General features: G+C 32.2%; 1 protein-coding gene across 5 annotated transcripts in view; it reads left to right on the top strand.

Annotated features, from left to right (window-relative positions):
• Positions 1-18,062, top strand: part of LOC149484178 (uncharacterized) — a 69,375-nt gene extending 51,313 nt beyond the window's left edge. For all 5 annotated transcript variants that reach the window (XM_089701781.1, XM_089701783.1, XM_089701785.1 and 2 more), the window contains 13 exons: positions 2,821-2,882; positions 3,258-3,434; positions 3,630-3,755; positions 3,977-4,060; positions 4,475-4,685; positions 5,169-5,251; positions 6,593-6,685; positions 7,154-7,273; positions 9,339-9,487; positions 12,100-12,279; positions 13,496-13,639; positions 14,226-14,315; positions 17,528-18,062. In XM_089701781.1, coding sequence (XP_089557907.1) covers positions 2,821-2,882; positions 3,258-3,434; positions 3,630-3,755; positions 3,977-4,060; positions 4,475-4,685; positions 5,169-5,251; positions 6,593-6,685; positions 7,154-7,273; positions 9,339-9,487; positions 12,100-12,279; positions 13,496-13,639; positions 14,226-14,315; positions 17,528-17,588 — 1,580 coding nt within the window. In that variant the 3' untranslated portion in view covers positions 17,589-18,062. The remainder of the gene's footprint in view (positions 1-2,820; positions 2,883-3,257; positions 3,435-3,629; positions 3,756-3,976; positions 4,061-4,474; positions 4,686-5,168; positions 5,252-6,592; positions 6,686-7,153; positions 7,274-9,338; positions 9,488-12,099; positions 12,280-13,495; positions 13,640-14,225; positions 14,316-17,527) is intronic.
• The last annotated feature ends 2,109 nt before the right edge of the window (positions 18,063-20,171 follow it).

Below are 20,171 nucleotides of genomic sequence, written 5' to 3' on the forward strand. Positions count from 1 at the left end.
TAGTAAAGTATTTCGGTCGCTATCGTGTTAACAAGAAAAAGGATCCGCACATACAGACACACGGACGTCCAAGACAGAACTTTTTTAAACTGTTTTTTAACTAGTTTAAATAACAAAAATGACATCAAAAATATCATGAACGTTAAAAATAGTGTTTTTTCTTAATATGTGTGTGTATGTATTATCTTACAAGTGCAATGTATGATACATAAAGACATTTTAAGTTTGAAACATCAGATGTTTTGCGCGAAGTGACAGTAGTACCCACCTCAACGCTTCGCTTATGAGGCGTGCAATAAAATGTTATTGACAAGCCCACTATTACAAGTCAATAGCAAAATAATTTTCAATACAAAATCACGGGTATTCTCCTCAAATAATATCACAAAACAAATTTTAATATATCAAAATTTGGGGCATGTAAATACAACGTAGGTATCGTCAACCGAGGCAAGTGTGACAGTGGGGCTAGTGTAACAAATTCAAATTACGCGCCCTAAACACGTTTATTTGTTTTAACGCCATCTAACGTACGTTAGAAGAACTTATTCATCATTAATTTTTGTATCGACACACAGCAAATACTCAACTGTTTTACCGACATACGCCATTTTGAAAAACAAAGCGAATTATGATTGAAGTCCGTGATATCTGGGACGTCGCGTTTAGTGATTTTTGGTGTTTTGGAGTGTTGTTTTAAGGAGTTAAAGGTAAGCGACAAAGTATTACGATTTGTATTTGAAGTTTTATATGTTTCTGTGCCCAAATTTCTGATATTCTTTGACATATGTGCAATGTCACACTTACCTCACCCGCTAACCTAACATGGGAAAGTGTGACACAGTCACACTTACCCCAGCCCTTTTGTATGAGGATACCATGATAGTGATGGGACAGCATATATTTATACAACGATTTTTTTAAAAGTAAAATTGAAGCATTTTTTTTGTTTTAGATGGTACGATACTATAAAAGAAAAGCTACTGATAAATACTCTCAAGAAACTCTACGCGAAGCAGTCAAAGCAGTACGGGAGCAGCATATGACAGCTTTGAAAGCATCCAGAGTTTACAATGTTCCTAGAGCAACTATAATTTCACACGTAAATGGTGTTCGTGGTGTAAAATCGAAATCTCATGGGAGACCAACAGTTTTTTCAGAGGATTTTGAGAAGAAAATGGCTTCAATTGTAATAGTTACTTTTTTTAATTAAATATAATATTTAACTAATAAGTACATATTTACGTTTTATTATGCTTAAACCTTCCCGGGGGAAGTGTAACATACTGTCACATCACTAGTCCTCGAAAAATCTGTCACACTTACCCCTTCTAGAATATAAATCTGTTGCAAGCAAGAATAGACTATCGTGTTATTGAATTAGATAATATAAATTAAGTTGACATATTTAATATCTCATTATTTCAGTAAGAGACCAGCAACAATAACCAGAGGAACAAATAAAAATGCTATCTGTTACACTTGCCCCATTCCTGGGGTAAGTGTGTCAATCTCCAACCTTCCTTTCTTTTTGCTTACGTATGTCACACAAAACTTCTAGGAACATTACAAATCATTGTTAAAATATTGAACAAATGAATAATTAATGTATTAAAATTAAAATATCGGCATAGGACTATTACGGTAACGAAATATTTAAAAAAATAATTTGTACCATTTAAATTTATGTCACACTTGCCTCGGCTGACCTTACAAGTAGATTGAATCCCAAATATTTTGTAGCTTCTATTTGGCTCTATTAGCTTTGATCCTTATCCGGACCCGACCTATTGTCCAAAGGTTATGTGTTTTCTGTCTTTTTATAGGACGAAATAAGAGATGTTATCTATTCGGGACATCTTTGTCTAAACGGCTGCGTATAAAATTTTGGCTATGTCATTTCCCGATTGAATGAACAAGGGATAACTTATGGGTCATATTCATTTGGAGTTTTATTCTCGTGTTGTTTCTTATTAGAAATATTATCGTGATATACGTTATTTTGGGATATTTATAATTTCACCTATTTAACAACTCACTTATATTAATTTTTATTTTGCTTTTTCTTTATGCTGGGCCTTTGAATTTATTTACGGTAAGACACAGTTCTTATCGTTTCACTGTTCAATCAAGCTGTATTCGATGATATTATGATTTTTTAATATCTTGAACATTACTACATTCCTATAGCACTATTCTTACTTGACACGCAAAAAAGAAACCACTTGTATTCAATATAAAATGGAGCTTAAGTTATAACTATACGAATTGTCTCATTACTTTTAAACTATTCTAAGGTAACAGCCGACCTGCAAATGATACTGCATTATACAATTCCACTCCATGGAAATTTGCTATTCAAACATAGATTATAGAATGAGCACTTACTAGCTCGAAAAGTTTTATACGAATTCGGCTAACAATTCTACAAAATTTATACATTCAATCTACATCCGTGAATCGTGCCAAGCCACCACAAATGCTGTAGGAACGAAATTTCCATCCATCACATATTATTCCATTTGCTGGTTAAGTGAAATATAATTTTAAAGTGAGCTTTATTTGAATTTTTACCGGCCATTTCATTTGCTTCTTTGTGTGTTACGTGAATACATTTAGGTTTTCCTCCTCCTTCTAACTTATTAGTACATTTTGATAACATAATTATAATTATTGAAGAAATATTTTTTAACATCTGATATAAAATCAATGATAGCGCTTCTAAACAGTGAATAAATTAAACTCTCGTTAGGTATAGGTTAAGATTTTTTAGGTATTCCGAAAAAATCTCAGGGATTTCAACGTCAAAACTTTCCACAGATGCCGCTGTAATAGAAACGCTCAGGGGCTTTAAAGGTGATATAGGTGCGACAGGACCCAAGGTAAATTGACGCGCCCATAAATATCGCGATCATATCACGATACTTGCTTGCCTTGATTACTTTCTTATAAACAATTTGGAGCAAGATAATATTTAATGATGTGCAGATCAAGGTATGACTGACTGACGAACTTATAAATTAAAAAAAAAATAGACTGTGCAGTCCCAAAAACATGAATACATTTTAATCAAAACACAGTTTGTAGTTGCAATTTGCATAGAAAATATTTTATGAAATATCGTTTATTTAGTTTGAATACCTAAAAATTTCATATTTTAACAAACATTGTTTTTCAATTGTACGTTTTTCCTAACAATGATAGTATACTTATTTTTCTGGAAACGATCATAAGATGACAAAATCTTTATTTATTAGGGTGACAAAGGTGGACAAGGATTGCTAGGACCTGTGGGTCCACCAGGTAAAGATGGAACTCACGGAAGACACGGTGAAAGGGGACACCGAGGAGAAAAGGGAGATATGGGGCCAGAGGGGCCCAAAGGGGAGAGGGGGGAACCAGGATATGCGGGCAATGCGACTGAATCGCAAAAGGTCAGTTCTATAATATCTAACTTTATCATGTATGAAGAAAAATGGCATTGATAAAAAATTGTGTTGACTTTTTACAGTAAAGTAGATTAAAATACAAATATTTTTTAAAATTTAATTTTTCATAACAAATGTAATTAAACGAAAAAGTATAGATACTTTCGTTTTATATGTTTTACAATAATATGTATTTATCAGGGTTCAAAAGGAGATCGTGGCACTCCCGGTAAAGTTGGGCAACGTGGGCCGACGGGTAAACCGGGCCCCCGGGGTCCGCCGGGCCCTAAAGGATCAAGGGGTGATGTGGGACCACCTGGTGTAACGGTAATATAAATTAATTAATTAAGGTAGTTGATTTGTAAAATCTAGTATATTATTGTAATGAGATAGAAATTTTAATCTTCTCTTGTCTAGTCGCTAGTATTTAAACTTAAATTTAAATTTAAACGGTTTCTGAACAATTAATGATTTATTTAGATATGGGAATGTTCATAATATTATCAGTGTTAATAATATGAAATATTAACTTTATATTTGTTCTACAGGGCGCTCCAGGACCAAAAGGGAATAACGGCACCGCAGGAATAAAAGGGGAAAAAGGTGAAATGCCTTTAATAGATTACAAAAAGGTATTTTAAGCACACATCACATTAGTATTGCTTTTATGTACATACAAATAAATAATTTCACCATAATGATATTAAACTTTTAACTAATTTTCTATTGTTCACGTTCATATTATAATATTTACATTCATTGATTTATTTCGCCATACAGCATCTGCATTACTAAAAACACTCACTCATAATGCTATATTCACTTATAAACTTAACCCATTGAGCCCCAAGCGGCCCGATCGGTCCCAGACACAATAGATTTTCTATTGTGTCTGTGGTTCCGTGGCCTGAGTTATTATTTCATACTATTTACTTACATACTTCTAACCCAAAGTAAGAAGTGCATACCAATATTGACCATCAAATAAAATCAATGTATCATAAAAATAAACACAAAATAAAAATATGAATAATTTCTTCACACAGCTAAAAGGTGACAGAGGTGAACCCGGTCCACCAGGAGAAACTGGTAAACCTGGTACTTGTTCTTGCGAAGATTCCAACTTTGTATCAAAACCGGGGCCCCCGGGGCCTCCAGGGCCTCCGGGGCCTCCGGGTGTATCCATTATAGGACCTAAAGGGGAACCCGGGTTGCAGTTTTCGATAGATGGTTCAAGTGAATTTAAAAGTAATTCAGGTAAGAATTAATTATAAATAGATGACCTTGTTTATTTGGTTGTTTAACATTTTTATTATTATAACATTAGTGCATGGTCCGTGTCTAGAATATTAAGGGTAACCATAATTTGATGATTGATTTCATGCTCATAAAAATAATAACAAAAGATTCGACTTGCGTAATTTTTTAACCGCTATTTTTATTTAGTTACCTAATAGGTACCTACATGTATAATCTTCTTATATGTCACGATATCGCTATCTATGCGGGTGAAACCGCAAGGCATTGCTAGTCTTCTTATATTCTCATTTCGAAAAAAGGAATGATGGTACTGCAGCATTTCCTATTGTTGATACCTAAATATAAATTGACACTAGACATTCAAATTACAGTAACTAGGTAATTAAAACATTTTAATTTATCATTTACCTGCACATAAATAATTTAATATTAATTGAAATCTCTTTAACCCAAATGTATTTTATAAATAAACACATTCAGTTTTAGGAAACATATCTGAAGAAGACGACGACGTGTATACAGCAGCTACGATTATATTCAAATCTAGTACAGCTTTAATTAGGGTAAATATACTAATTAGTATTTTTATTTCGAAACATAATTTATGGCATGTCTTTTAACCCTAAAAATTATTTCAAAATTTTGATAAAGCGTGATAGAATGACTTATAAAAGACTTATTTTTATTAAGATTTATTTTCCTAAATATTCAAACGACTTGATGTGGGTTTTAAGTCTTATTTTCAACACAAAATAAAAGCACTCATGCAAGACTATTTTAAATACATTTAAAATAACACGTGGAAAATAGTCTTAATATAAAATTAACTTTGAATATGCTGTATACTGTTATATTTTATATTATAGTATCTTAAGGTATCCGGTATCAGCGTTCTGACCATCATTTTTCTTTTTGTCATTGCGTACTAAGACACCTGTAGAACCGCCATCCTGTTACAAATGACCCACAAAATTTCGCGTCATTTGTAACAGGATGGCGGTTCTACAGGGGTCTTAGTACGCAATGCCAATAAGAATAAAACCGGCCAAGTGCGAGTCGGGCTCGCGCACAAAGGGTTCCGTAGCAGCAAATATAATAAATTACAGTTAAATCAACCTATCTCAAAAACTATAAGAGATACTTTGATCAAACCAAAAATCGTTGAAAGAGTTAATTAGCATGCATCACCTCTATTTTTTTTAGAATTTTATACCCCGTAGTTATAAAAATAGAGGGGGGGGGACATACTTTTTACGACTTTGAGAGCTGATATCTCAAAAACCGTTCACTTTAAGAAAAATGTTTTTTAGAAAACTTTATATCATTTTAAAAGACCTTTCCATTGATACCCCACACGGGTATGTACATCGAAAAAAAAAATTTCATCCCTCAGTTACATGTATGGGGGGCCCCACCCCCAATTCTTTTTTTTACTATTTAGTGTCATATTTTTGTAGCGGTTCATACAACACATATTCCCATCAAATTTCATCACTGTAGTACTTATAGTTTCCGAGTAAATCGGCTGTGACAGACGGACAGACGGACAGACGGACAGACGGACATGACGAAACTATAAGGGTTCCGTTTTTGCCATTTTGGCTACGGAACCCTAAAAATGATGGTCAGAACGCTGATACCGGATACGTTAAGATACTGTAATATAAAATATAACAGTATCTTAAGATAAAATATTATAGTATCTTCACCGTGTATGACGCGCTTAAGTGGTGTGTATATTTTCGAATTCTTATAATAACCTAAAACAGTAATTAAGGGCATTAAACATATTTTCCAGTACTTTATGGTGTTAATGATTGGAATGTTTATTCTCAGTTTTCAAATATTACTAAGTACAAGATATTTTATAAATAGTTGTTTTAAATTATTTTATTTGTACACAGAGAACAACTAAAACTCCAGTGGGAACTCTAGCGTATATTTTGCAAGAAAATGTCCTATTATTGCGTGTAGAGCGAGGCTGGCAACATGTGGAGGTTAGTTTATTGATTTATTTATAAAATAGTTTTGGAACGAAGTTCCTTATCGCGTTTTGCGAAAGGGGGCTAGACGGAAAAAATTAAGACGAAAAGTTGTAACGACACTTTTTGCTATAGTTATCTCGTCTAGCTCTGTCTGTCTGATTGTCATGATTTTTTTAAGTGTCGTGTCGTTTATCTTTTTGTATTTGGTCTAGTTCAGACAATTTGAAGAAGGATTATTTTTTTGTTACAAATAATTTAGTACTTTTGATGTTTCTTTATAGTACGAGATCCGGCTGCAGGATTAGTGCGTTCATCGGTTTTTTGCTGAAAACCGATTACAATTTTGTTTGTAATAAAGTAACGAAATAAGGTGTTGAAAAATTATCTGTGTCCATCTGATTTTTAATTTATTTCAATTTAACATAATATTACCTACTATCTTAAATTTTATAAGTATATTAAATTAATTTTAATAAACAGGTAGGATCCATGTATTCTCCACAAAACACATACCGAGCGAGCACAACATACCGACCGATGCACCCACGATCGCCCACCGCGGCTTTAAAAGATAGATCTTTTCTAACTGAAGGTTCTTATGTAAGTATTTTTTATTTATTTATTTTTTAAAGTGAAACTTCTTTAGGCGAGTTGAGAGTAAAATTTCAAGATCGTATCATGTCAAAATCGTCACGTCATGGAGTAAGGAGACGATTTTTATATCTTTGAATATTGCCAATGAAGTTTCACTTCTGACACGTGTGCACGGCACACACGCTCTTTTTTGTTTTGGTGTTATATAAGTTTCATTTTCAGTAAACTATTGCAACTTGAATTAAGTACCTACATTTTTATATATGTGATATTTATTAAAAATAAAAATATATATTTTCAGATCGATTTTCAAGTTGTACTTATTCATTTTTAATATATATTTTTTTATTGTTACATTATTTGTAGCTTAATCCTTCATAAACGGTCTTGCCGTTTTTCATGATTTTTTTGTGGATATTCGGTAAGACCTTAAGTCCTAATAAACAACGTTAGCCAAACAACGTTTGCGAAAAAGCTAGTAATAACTGCTATTTTCTAATCTAGTATCTTTTCACTATATCATTTAACTTTTATAATCATTACCCGATTCATATCATGAGCCCATTCAAACCCAAAATATACACATCAAACTAATTAACAATTCAAACTTTCCACTTCAATCAACAGCCGTCTATTTATAATACTCGAATTTGAATAAAGTGCGAACACGTTTGTCGAGTTTCGTACAACATTTGTGTAACTACTACAAATGTTTGTCGATAGAAATTGAACTGCAATTCATAGGGACTTGACTGACACGGCAATATTATAAACTAGCTTTCCGCCCGCGGCTTCGCCCGCGTTTTCAAAGAAAAACCCGCTTAGTTCCCGTTCACGTGGAATTTCTGGGATAAAACCTATCCTATGTGTTAAGTCCAAGTTACCCTCTATATGTATGCTAAATTTCATTGTAATCGGTTCAGTAGTATTTGCGTGAAAGAGTAACAAACACACACATACACATCCATCCTCACAAACTTTCGCATTTATAATATTAGAAGGATAAGATTTATAATATTAGTAGGATAGTAGGACTTAATATTTATAAATGCGAAATTAACACTGTTTGTCTATGTCATACTACAATTATTGAACCGATTTGGATGAAATTTGGTACAGAAATAGCTTGAGACCCGAAAAAGGACATAGAAAAGCTTTTATACCTGAAATCCCACGGGAACGGGAATTATGCGGGTTTTTATTAGACTGCGCGGATGAAGTCGCTGTCGGAAAGCTAGCTATTATTAGATTGTGAAAGTGTGTTTGTTTTTCTGCCTTTCAAGCCGTAAGGGAGTGATTTTCTGATATGATAGTCGTAGCTGAAGAATGGAGGCTAGAGATTGAAAAGCGATCAAAAGCTAGTAACAATATATTCCGAATTGTAATTTATAATCGTCTATTTATAATACTGGAATTTGAATAAAGTGTTAACACGTTTGTCGAGTTACGTACATCATTTGTGTATCCACTACAAATGTTTGTCGATAGAAATTGAACTGCTATTCATAGGGACTTGACTGGCGAGTCAATTGCTTTTGGAATGTTTATAACAAATACTATTATAACTTAACTAGCGGTCCGCCCCGGCTTCGCCCGTGGTACATATTTACGTTTTCTCTACATAAAAACCATCCTCGTACTTCAAGGAATATAATAAAAAAAGAATTATCGAAATCGGTTCAGCCGTTCTCGAGTTATTCCAATTACCAACACATTTTGCGATTCATTTTTATATATCAAGATATATTATAAGATAATATAAGATTTTATAAATGCGACTATAACTCGACGAGAAGAGACAGACAGACTCTCTTCTTCACGCCTCAACCAGTGAACAGATTTGGATGAAATTTGGTACAGATATAGCTTGAGACCTGAGAAAGGACATACTTTTAATATAATACCTATTAATACAACGCTTTTAGTAGCATCACCTGTATGTTTGTATGTAACAGACTCCTTTTGACACGACTCTTACTCACTATAAACGGACAGATTTAATTCAAACTTTGCACAATAATTTCATGAGTTTAAGCGTGTTTTTTTTTTAATATTTTATAATTAATTTTAGATTCGTATAGCGGCTCTAAACGACCCGTATCCCGGGAACATGATGACATCAACGAACCGAACGGGAAGGAACGCAATGAACCAGGCGTGCTACCAACAGTCAAGAACACGGAACGGGTCTAGTAATTTCGTAGCTTTCTTGGCTACTAAGTAAGTATGATTTTTTTTATAACTTTACTATATTATTTTGATATTATTAGAATTTTCTTTTTAAATAGGGGCTAGTAAGAGAGCTTTATAATATTTATAGAGCTTTTTATAATATTTTTAATTGGTTGTATTCATTTGAGTTTTTTTATAAATAATTTTGATAAATTGACCAGTCAACTACAATTTAACGCAAAATGACGAAGCGGTTTAATCTTATGTGTTTTATGGTTCTGAATTTTTTTTAATAAACATGTTATCTATCTAAGTATCTATCTATCTATCTAATAACCTAAAACAATAATCCTCTCATTGATCAAATAATTTCAAGTGTATTACGTCTATGCTATTTTTAAATAATTCTTGATAAATATTTTCCTAAAGTCGATCTGACTTTACCCTTCTATAAGTATCTTTCACAAGTGAAGCCATCTGGCAACCACAGCACGCTAGAATAATTTCTAAAACATTATATATATCTCAATTCTTTAATATGCAATACAATTTCAATAAAGGCGAGTTATTTGTATCTGTTTGTGGCTATCAAAGTTCTTATCCGAAACTTTCCCTATTGTGAGTATAAAATATTAGTCTACGCGATTTCATCAAAGTTTCTTGGCTCTGATTCAAAAGTTACCGCAAATACTTGATAATATTACTAAAAAGCAACAGTTATTTATTATTAAAATTGTTTTATGCTCGTTATTAAGCGGTCTGAATAACTGTATTGGAATTTTGTTCGATACATTCCCAAATCTACACTATATACATATATAATATAATATAGCTGAAGAGTTTGTTTGGTTGAACGCGTTAATCTCAGGAACTACGGGCCTGAATTTAAAAATTATTTCCGTGTTAGATACCTTATATATCTAGAAACGCTATGTTATATACGTATATATATATCATCACGCAAGTTCAATAGGAATGGTGCAACGCGGGCAAAACCACGGGGCAAATATAGTATATTTAAAAAAATATTCGTAGTGCAACTTTGAAATTTATGATGCATATAGATTATGACTTAGAATGTCATACTCGCTACTTTTTATCGGATACTATACAAGTGAAGCAGCTGGTCTAAGCTATATAGATAAAATGATTGAATTACCCATAACTATTTTTACTTATGCATCGTTTTCATATTTCATCCATCTAGGTTTAAAGTATTAACAACAATGTCTCATAACTCCTTTTATATATAGGATCTAACCTACATATTGTATTCCCGCACTGTTCTTTTAGTCAATCCTATTTATAGGCTAGATTGTTCGATTTTATTCAAGAGTATCGTACTCAGACCCTTAAATTATAGGTAAAAGAGAACATCAAGCCAGATAGATTTTGGTCAAGCGCTTCCCTATTCTCAATAAAAAAATCATCTTTTAACATAAACTAAAGAAAATCGGATTGAATATCCCTATGATAATGAATGCTAAACAGAATCCAATTATTTTGTACTAAAACATTTTCCTAATAATGCAATTTGCATTATGAACAATTAGCAATAACAATAACAAATGGTATTACAATTACATTGTAGTTCCGAACATCAATATTAACGATTTCATAATTGTATTACCGCGTATTACGTGATTTAGAAATTTGATTAGATAGAGGCTTTATAATAATTGCCTTGAATAATTTACAGTTGTTGTTTTAATTAAATTATACAAACTGCGTAGTTAAATGTGAGTTCCGAATAATTTCGCTAATATTAGAAATGTGAAAGGTTAGGTTTGGGTGTTTATTGTTTGCTTATGATTATATTAATATCGTTTAAGCTTGTACAAATTGACTATGATTACCTTAGGTAGAAACAGTTGATAATTTTATCTGCAGCTAATCATTAAAAATATTAAAATTGTTAATTGATAACAGCTTATGTTTCATTATAGTAGGGGAGCCCAAGAGGGGATTTTGGGATTTACTCGAGCGCGTCAGATTACTATAAGGGACGGTACCTTAGCTATTCATTAGTACCTCTAGTCAATATGAGCAGTTATGGTTGGTGGGTGCGCTCAGGGGCCCCGCTGGAAAATTTGAATAATCCATAATTTCCTAAGGTTGAGCTCGAATCGTCAGATTAGCGAAATGGGGACTTCTTATATTGTAATTAACCCCCCCATATATTAATCTGACGCGCTCGAATAATATTACTTTAATTTTTTACCCTTTCTTCATAGCGATTAAATCGCCACTTAAATCGTCAGATTAACGTATACTTTTTTTCAGTGACGTCCTGGAGCATGCAAAATATCAATATCTAACGCGCTTGAGTATTTCCAAGCCAATTTTTTTCTTTTTTAAATTAAAAAAAATCAAAAAACCCTTCCCCACCGCTAAAAGTGAAAACATTATAGGACCTTTTTTTCTCGCTATGGTCTAATCTACCAATTCTAATAGGTTCCCGTGACGCTCGAGTAAATCCACATTTAGCATCCTGGGCTCCCCTACTATTATTAAGAATAACGAACATTTTGTGAAAAAAATAAAATACCTAATTCCACTTTCTGTGAGACCATAAATCTGGAAAGAAATTATGTGAATAAAATTATTAAAACTTTATTAAATCTATTTCTAACCTAAAAAAATAATTATCATTCTTCCAGAATTGAAGATTTAATATCAATAGTGAAAAAGGAATCAGACAGACACTTACCAGTGTTAAATTTGAAGGACGAAGTGCTTTTTAACTCTTGGATGGACATGTTCGACGGTTCCGGAGCTACGCTTGTAACAACGAACATTTTTAGTTTTAGCGGTCAAAATGTTTTTATTGACCCCCATTGGTAAGTTTCTTATGATTGTGAATTTTCAGTAATTCATAGCTAAAAAATTTCTTTTACGTTTGGCGCCTTAACCTCTGTTTTGTAACAATATCTGTTTAAATGTACCTTGAGATCTTTGAACAGAAACCTTTTGTTCCAAAAAAGGCAATATGTATTGTGTCTAATTACTTAAAAAACTAAATCTGGGTTTACACTTTACTCTTGTGAGATACTAGTTACTCATTTATAAGTATCATTTTTGCCTTTATAGAAAACTAGCTTTCCACCCGCAGCTTCGCCCGCGCAGTCTAAGAAAAACCCGCATTGTACCCATTCCCGTGGGATTTCCGGGATAAAACCTATTCTTTTTCCCGGGGAAAAAAGTAGCCTTTGTCCTTTCTCGGGTATCAAAATATCTCTATACCAAATTTCATGCAAATTGGTTCAGTAGTTAAGGCGTGATTGAGTAACAGACAGACAGACAGAGTTACTTTCGCATTTATAATATTAGTATGGATATAATAACACAATAAGCTGTTCTTTCAAACTAAAAAAACTAAAGTCTCAAACTTAAGTGTAATCGTAGAACATGAAAAACGTACCAAAGAGGGGTCTAAATTCTTCGAATAAATTGTTCAAATCCGATTCAAAATACCATCGTCTGTTATGGTTTTCTGTATGGCTTTGTTTTTCTTCCCCTTTATCACAATCGGCTTAGGTAAACAAGCGTAAAATATTATTCGTAAAATTGTGTTTTTTATACGTTTGGTATAAAGCGGACGTTTTCGTGTATGTGTTTCTTTCATTGTTTCTGTAGCTGGGATTGAATCTCGTACATTTAAATGAGTGTGATATATCTGTGCATTTTCCCTGATACATGTTTAGGAACCTCTCTCAATTTTCTCTTATAATATTGTGATCAAATAATTTAATTATATTGAATGGAATATCCGATTTTTGAGCCAGCACTGTTTTGATTGTTCCTCTTTGAGATAGTTATAATTTCTTATAAACAAATATATTTTTGTATTTTCTTTTGCTTAATTATTTTACTTTAGTATTATGTTTGATTTTATGCGAGAATTAAACTATTTAATCGCGATTTATTCATTATACTTATCGCGTTTAAAATCTTTCATTTCTAAAAACATATCTTATTTCTTATAGATAGAAGAAGATTTTAAGCTTAAAATATGTCTTTTGTTCTTATTTTATTTATTCCTATCAAATATTCCAGGCCAATAAAAGCAATATGGCACGGGAGCGACGCCATAGGAATTCGTTCGCCAGAAAACTCGTGTGAAGAGTGGGAAAGTGACCGCTCAGAGCAGTATGGAGCTGCTTCTTCATTGTTAAAGAATAAACTCTTGGATCAGGAATCGTGAGTTTTATATATACCTATTAGTTCAGGATCCCTCGCCCATTTTTGCACTTGATTACTATCAAGCTAATTTTCCGTTAGTAGCTTTATTTTGATGAGACGCCCAATAATTTATTGTACGAAACTCTCGATTGTGGTAGCTTACAGAGTTAACAAGGAAAAAATATTTTGATTTGTTGGTTCTCAAATATTTATAACGCAATTTGTAGGACAATATGTTTGAATTATATAAATATTAACTAAGTTAAAACAAAAAAATCTGCTGGTTAGTAAACATTTATGATGACCTCGTTATCGATACACATTGGAAAGAGGGGACTCTTTGATCAAACCATAGATTTTGTAGGACAAATATTTTTTCGAATAATTTACATAATTATCTTGAGATGGAACAAAAAAAAATTCATTTAGTAATTAATATCTGGAATACAATCCAAAAATCATTAAAGTATGCCGTTCTTGAGTTACAAGTGATGTTATGTTAATTTGTATGAATTATTAACATGTTATGTATCTAATATAAAAATTATAATTACAAGTGCAATATGATTTATTTTTTATAAACGGAAATTCAAATGAATTTCAGATGGACGTGTGACAACAAATTAATAGTACTGTGTGTTGAAGCCACTTCAACAGGACACAGACGTAGGAAACACAGACATACGCAACATCGGTAAGTTCTTTTATCTTGTTATTATGTCTTCCTTTTTATATTAGTCTCTAATCTCTATACTACTTTAAATAAAATGTAAATTTCAACTATTATCACTGCATGGTCAAAACGTAAACATAGGTAATACGTAAACATTAATATAACACATACGGTACTCGAAGGACCAAATTTACTGTATGGTGATTACCTACTTCAAAAAAAATTGGTTGCCTGTAAAGTCGGTTTACTGACGATAGTTGAACGTGACAACGGCGTATTGTGCTTCTTTGTCGCTCGTTCCGCGCTCTCGCTCGCACTTCAAGCCTTACATGGAACGCCTCAGAGCGTGGTAACGCCGCATGAGCCATGTTTTTTCGTGCGTGCAGCTGGCGCTATCGAATTATAAGACGTTGTCACGTCAAAAAGTGATAAATATGCAAAAAAAAGAGATTTAGACCGATCAACTTTATCGAACATCAACAAATCTATCACAACCAAACACCTGTATGTTATTGTATGTTTTACCTGTATGTTTGACTTTACAAAATATACCGAAGCAAAACAGCTATTTTAGACTCACTTTAACCGCATCAAAGGGAACTCACGCGAACGTAGGTTTACTCCCGACGCGTTCAAGTGTATGGGAATCTGAAATTTCCACTATTTATTGAACTATGTTTTGGGGAACACTTATCATCACTAATTTTGTTAAAAATGGCTAAATAGTGATGTCTTTTTTAAGGATTTGGGGGTAATAAGAAACTGAATATTAGTATCCTAATAACAGGTGGGCAATTACAGAATAAGACTGCCTAAATCATTGATATTTAGGTAGGATTTTATATATATCAATTTATAGGAAATTTCTTTAATCAAAAGACTGATTATGGAGGCATTAGTTTCAGAAAATCTTTCTTAGAACAATTTCTATAATTCTAAATCATAATTAATACAGTTTCATGGAAAATGAAGTTAGCATTCTACTAATAACATTATCTTTCATTTATTAATTCTGTAAGAATTAATGAACAATGATATTAATGAATAAAAACCCCTCAATCCATTTTAGGGTCGAAATGATTCCCTTGCCCATACATACCCTTACCTATAGAAACATTTAATACACTCCCATTAAATGTAACAACATAAAATAATTTGCATAACAATCCGCTTACAAATACAACTGTATTAATTGATTAAACGTTTCATATGTAACAAAGTACGTTAAGTAGTAATTATCTGATTTGTCGGTTCAATTCGTAATGAGATTGCGTCCACCGCAAATACGTGTTCATTCATTTTAACCCAGAAATATAGCTAATTTATAACTGCTATACAATTCACATTATTTTTGGAGTGATCAGTTTCGATTAATGTTTACTGGTCAATAATTATTTTGTAGCGTGTGTGGAACATAATAATATAAATGCTAGTAACAAATAGTTGGTTATAAACAGTTGTAGGAATTCTATGTAATGAAATCGTTTAGCATAAAAAACGTATAAGCAAACAATACATTTTAAATAGGTAGATTGCGATCTCTATCAGGTAACTCTTAATATAGAAGAAACAAAACAAAACCTGAAGAACACCAAATGATCAAAAACAAGGAATACTTAATAAAATATTCAATAACTAGATTTCCGCCCGCGGCTTCGCCCGCGTTTTCAAAGAAAAACCCGCATAGTTCCCGTTCCCGTGGGATTTCCGGGATAAAACCTATGTGTTAATCCAAGTTACCTTCTATATGTGTGCTAAATTTCATTGTAATCGGTTCAGTAGTTTTTACGTGAAAGAGTAACAAACATCCATACAAACTTTCGCCTTTATAATATTAATAGGATGTTCTACTAATAAATACAAACTCAAACTCGACGGTACCAATTTGTGCCGGGTTGTGACCTATAACAAATTTTATATCTCAAAATATATCGAATGGGTAACTTTGTAGATGCACTTATTAGTTGCACTCACCTTTGCATAAATGAAATGCTGATTTGGTAAAATACCACTTTCAGTATATTTGTGATTCCTTAGAATCTGGAGCTTCTTTTTATGATGCAGATTCAGCAAGAAAAGCAGCAAATTTTAGTAAATTTGACAATACTTTCATGGCTACTATTGATAATTTAATTACTAGGGAGATGTATTTTAACAAAGACTAATTATAAATCCTAACACCTATATTAAGCTTATTCTGAAAACATCAGTAAAAAGCGAGGCCATTTTCAACTTAATTTACACGCTGTTTAATGAGTTCTAATGACAATATTTTATACCACTATTGTGGCAATACTAAAACAGTTCTAAACGGGGGGTTACAATCTACCAACTTACACATAATACAAACATTCTTGAAAGATAACGCTAGTCATTTTAACTAATTAGGCTGTTTTGGCATCATTTGTTGCTTAGCAACAGGTTGCTAGCTCATTACTAAGGATATCCTTGAAATCATCCCGCATTACACTCCCAATATTAATTGCGTCTTATACTTTTATGTAATATCTTGTATCAGTATTTAATAATAATAAAGCGTACGTAAGTACGTAGTACGTAAGTAATTCCATAACTTACAAATTTACATTTCACGGTTTGAATGCTCATTCTAACCACACTATGTCAAATTCTTTTAGTGTAAACAGGCGTAGAGTATTTTTTCGTTGTTCTTAGTGCGTTCGAAAAGATTCTATGCAATGTTCTAATACTGAACAACACTAAATACGAGTTTTCGTTCACACTAAGATGACGAAAGAATGCTCTTGCTCTAGTTCTAACTCTATGTTAGTTTGATGTAAATGCACCGTCAAATGATGTTAGTATTATTAGTATATTACTAGCGGTCCGCCCCGGCGTCGCCCGTGGTACCTACATGTTTAAACTATCCTATCTCTCAAGTTGGATCGAACTGCACATGGTGTGCGAATTTTATTACAATCGGTTAAGTGGTTTAGGAGTCCATTGAGGACAAACATTGTGACACGAGATTTATATATATTAAGATAAGATTATTATGCTAGTTAGTAAGTGTATGATTGGTTGATGAATGATGAGTATGATTATATATTTAGTTGAAGTATGAATCTCGTTTCAGTAAAGGCCTCCTCCATTTTCATCCACAAATTGATATTCTTTATATTATGTATATCCAATCCTTCCCTTCCCTACAATATCATTACCCCACATTTATCAGTACTTATAAATATTTTTTTAATATTGTTTTCTAATTCCAGGTCTCAAATACACTCACGACAGTACGTGGCTCAGCGGCAGAAACAAGTACCAGAACATTAACTATATTAAAACGTAGTATTATAGTTTTAAGATATTTGTAAATATTTCTTCTTTGTAGCATCGTCATCGTCAGGTTGTTATACGATTTAAATGCATTTTGTTTTTTAATCTTTTTCTACTTCTTTATTATTTAAATCATCGATTTTTACACAATAATTTACTTAAGTTTTGTCTATACTTATTCATTTAAGTATTTAATATTATTTTACTTGAGTTATTAATTTATTTTTAGTTTGCATTTTTACTGTTAAGAAATAATTAGGGGCTATGATTTTTTTTACGACGGACTAAAAGCTTCCATGAGTCACTAAGTCAGTAAATGTAAGAAACAATAATTATCATAAGAACTTTTGTATTTAAAGTGATAGATAATGTAAACTTTAATTTATGTATTGTGCCATAAACAGTGTACATTTTAATTGATACATTCACGTATATCAAAAGTGAATAAGTAAATAAAAATTATTGATTTTACTTCTATTGTTTCATTTTATACTTTGTCCACAGAGTAGCCCTAGAGAAGTTAAATAATTCGTCAATATTTTATTTGAAAAAAAATCAACTTCTGTCCAAGCATTTAGGAAGGGTTCACTGACAAATACATGCCAGTAAGAAACAATTTACGCTTATTCACGTCATTATTAAATATGTATAACAAATAAAAATGTTCTAACATTAAAAAAATAAAAAATAATACCGACTGCAAGTTAGAAAACACACAAATTTACATATTATAAACTTAATAAAAAAGCTACGGCAAAACGAAGGCACAGGTTCAGATTTCTCCTCAGTATTATTAATAAAAAAAATTAATACAATAAATCATATCCATATCTCAAAAACGCAACTACATTCAACATAATATCATACATTTACATACTATGAAAACCTCATTTGCAATAAGACTGTATGAGTGGCTTAATGCTCTTGGACGTTCAGCACTTACCGTGAGATTGCGATTTCAAGAAGTTGAAAACCTTTTTAAATTTCTCTGGTATTGGAGGATTTAAAATACTTTCATCTTACAAAGACGTTTTCGGTTGAGTTTTTTAAAAACTGTTTTGTTACATATATTTTAATAACTAGATTTCCGCCCGCCCGTTCCCGTGGGATTTCCGGGATAAAAACTATCCTATGTGTTAATCCAAGTTACCCTCTATATGTGTGCTAAATTTCATTGTAATCGGTTCAGTAGTTTTTACGTGAAAGAGTAACAAACATCCATACATCCATACATCCATACATCCTTACAAACTTTCGCCTTTATAATATATATTAGATATTAGATATTAGATAATAGAAGATTTTAATGTGATATCATAAATAAAGAAAATTTGTCTCACTTTTTGAAAATATTATTACTTAATAAATATTTCCAAGTCACGACACCTCAGGAAAAGTTCTGTAGCGACACCTAGCTCTGAATCGCGCAAGCGAAATGTTTTCGCTACAGAGCATAAAAACAACTTTCCGACATCATCCATCGGGGCCTTCACGGCCGGCCAGTCGAGTAGACTGGTCGAGCATCCTCCCTTTTTCGATGGAGGAATTCCACCTTCCTTCCTCCACAGTTTCATCCTACCGTATAGGGTAACGGCACCAGTGGTCAGCCTCATAACAGCTTTTTGAAGTTTTGACACTTGCCATTTCTACAACAATCGTCGAATAAAAAAACGTACAACATGTATGGATTTATTGTTTATTGTAGTTTCGAATCAGCGTTTATCAAAAACAATAATTCTCTTAGTAAAATATATAATTGAACCCAGTGTTCAGCCTTTAGTAAGTATAACTAATTATGAGATCAAAATAAACAATGTTATATCAAAATCAACTATATTAATCACATTTTTATAGCAACGATTCACTTAACACAAAAAAATATATATCGTACATAATACAAATATTATTTTAAACATACTATTACAATCTCTTTGTGTCTTCTTATTTTCTAGGAATTTCTTATTATTTATCATAAGAACAGCAATAATTATTTAAAAAAAAATCAGCGGTATTAGTTTATAATATTATTGATGTATCTATAATCTACAATATATATAATTATAATCAACCACAGGAGGATCTCTTTCGGAGGATTTCTCTGGAGGATACTGTTGTCTTGGCGGCATTTTTAGCTAGAAAAAAAGGGAACAATAATAACTTTTGGATATGAATACACATAATACCATTATTTCAGGTAAAACTTAACTAACATGAAGTATTATATATTTAAACACAAACATTCGCATTTATACTTAAAATATTATTTCAATAACATCGTGGCTGAATACTGGATCATTGAGACCACAGATTGAGACCCAGTGGTCAGCCGCTTGAAAAAAATATTTTGAAATGCGGCTGACCACTGGGTTTTCTAACAATTAGGAATAATCCCAGTAATCAGCCCCAGGGGCTGTCCATTGGATCTTTCATAAAAAATCAGTATCCAATGGTCAGCCCCTCAAATTTTTAAGTAAAAAAACAATATTTTTTATCAAATTTCATAAAATTAAATGCTCTAAGTAATCTATAAAGTTATTATCTATAAAATACAATCACATTTCATACTAAAATATGTTATTT

Source organism: Colias philodice, chromosome 12, assembly GCF_061535455.1.
Source record: "Colias philodice isolate Cphi_HAF_F1 chromosome 12, ilColPhil1 Martin Lab GWU primary, whole genome shotgun sequence".
Taxonomy (NCBI): domain Eukaryota; kingdom Metazoa; phylum Arthropoda; class Insecta; order Lepidoptera; family Pieridae; genus Colias; species Colias philodice.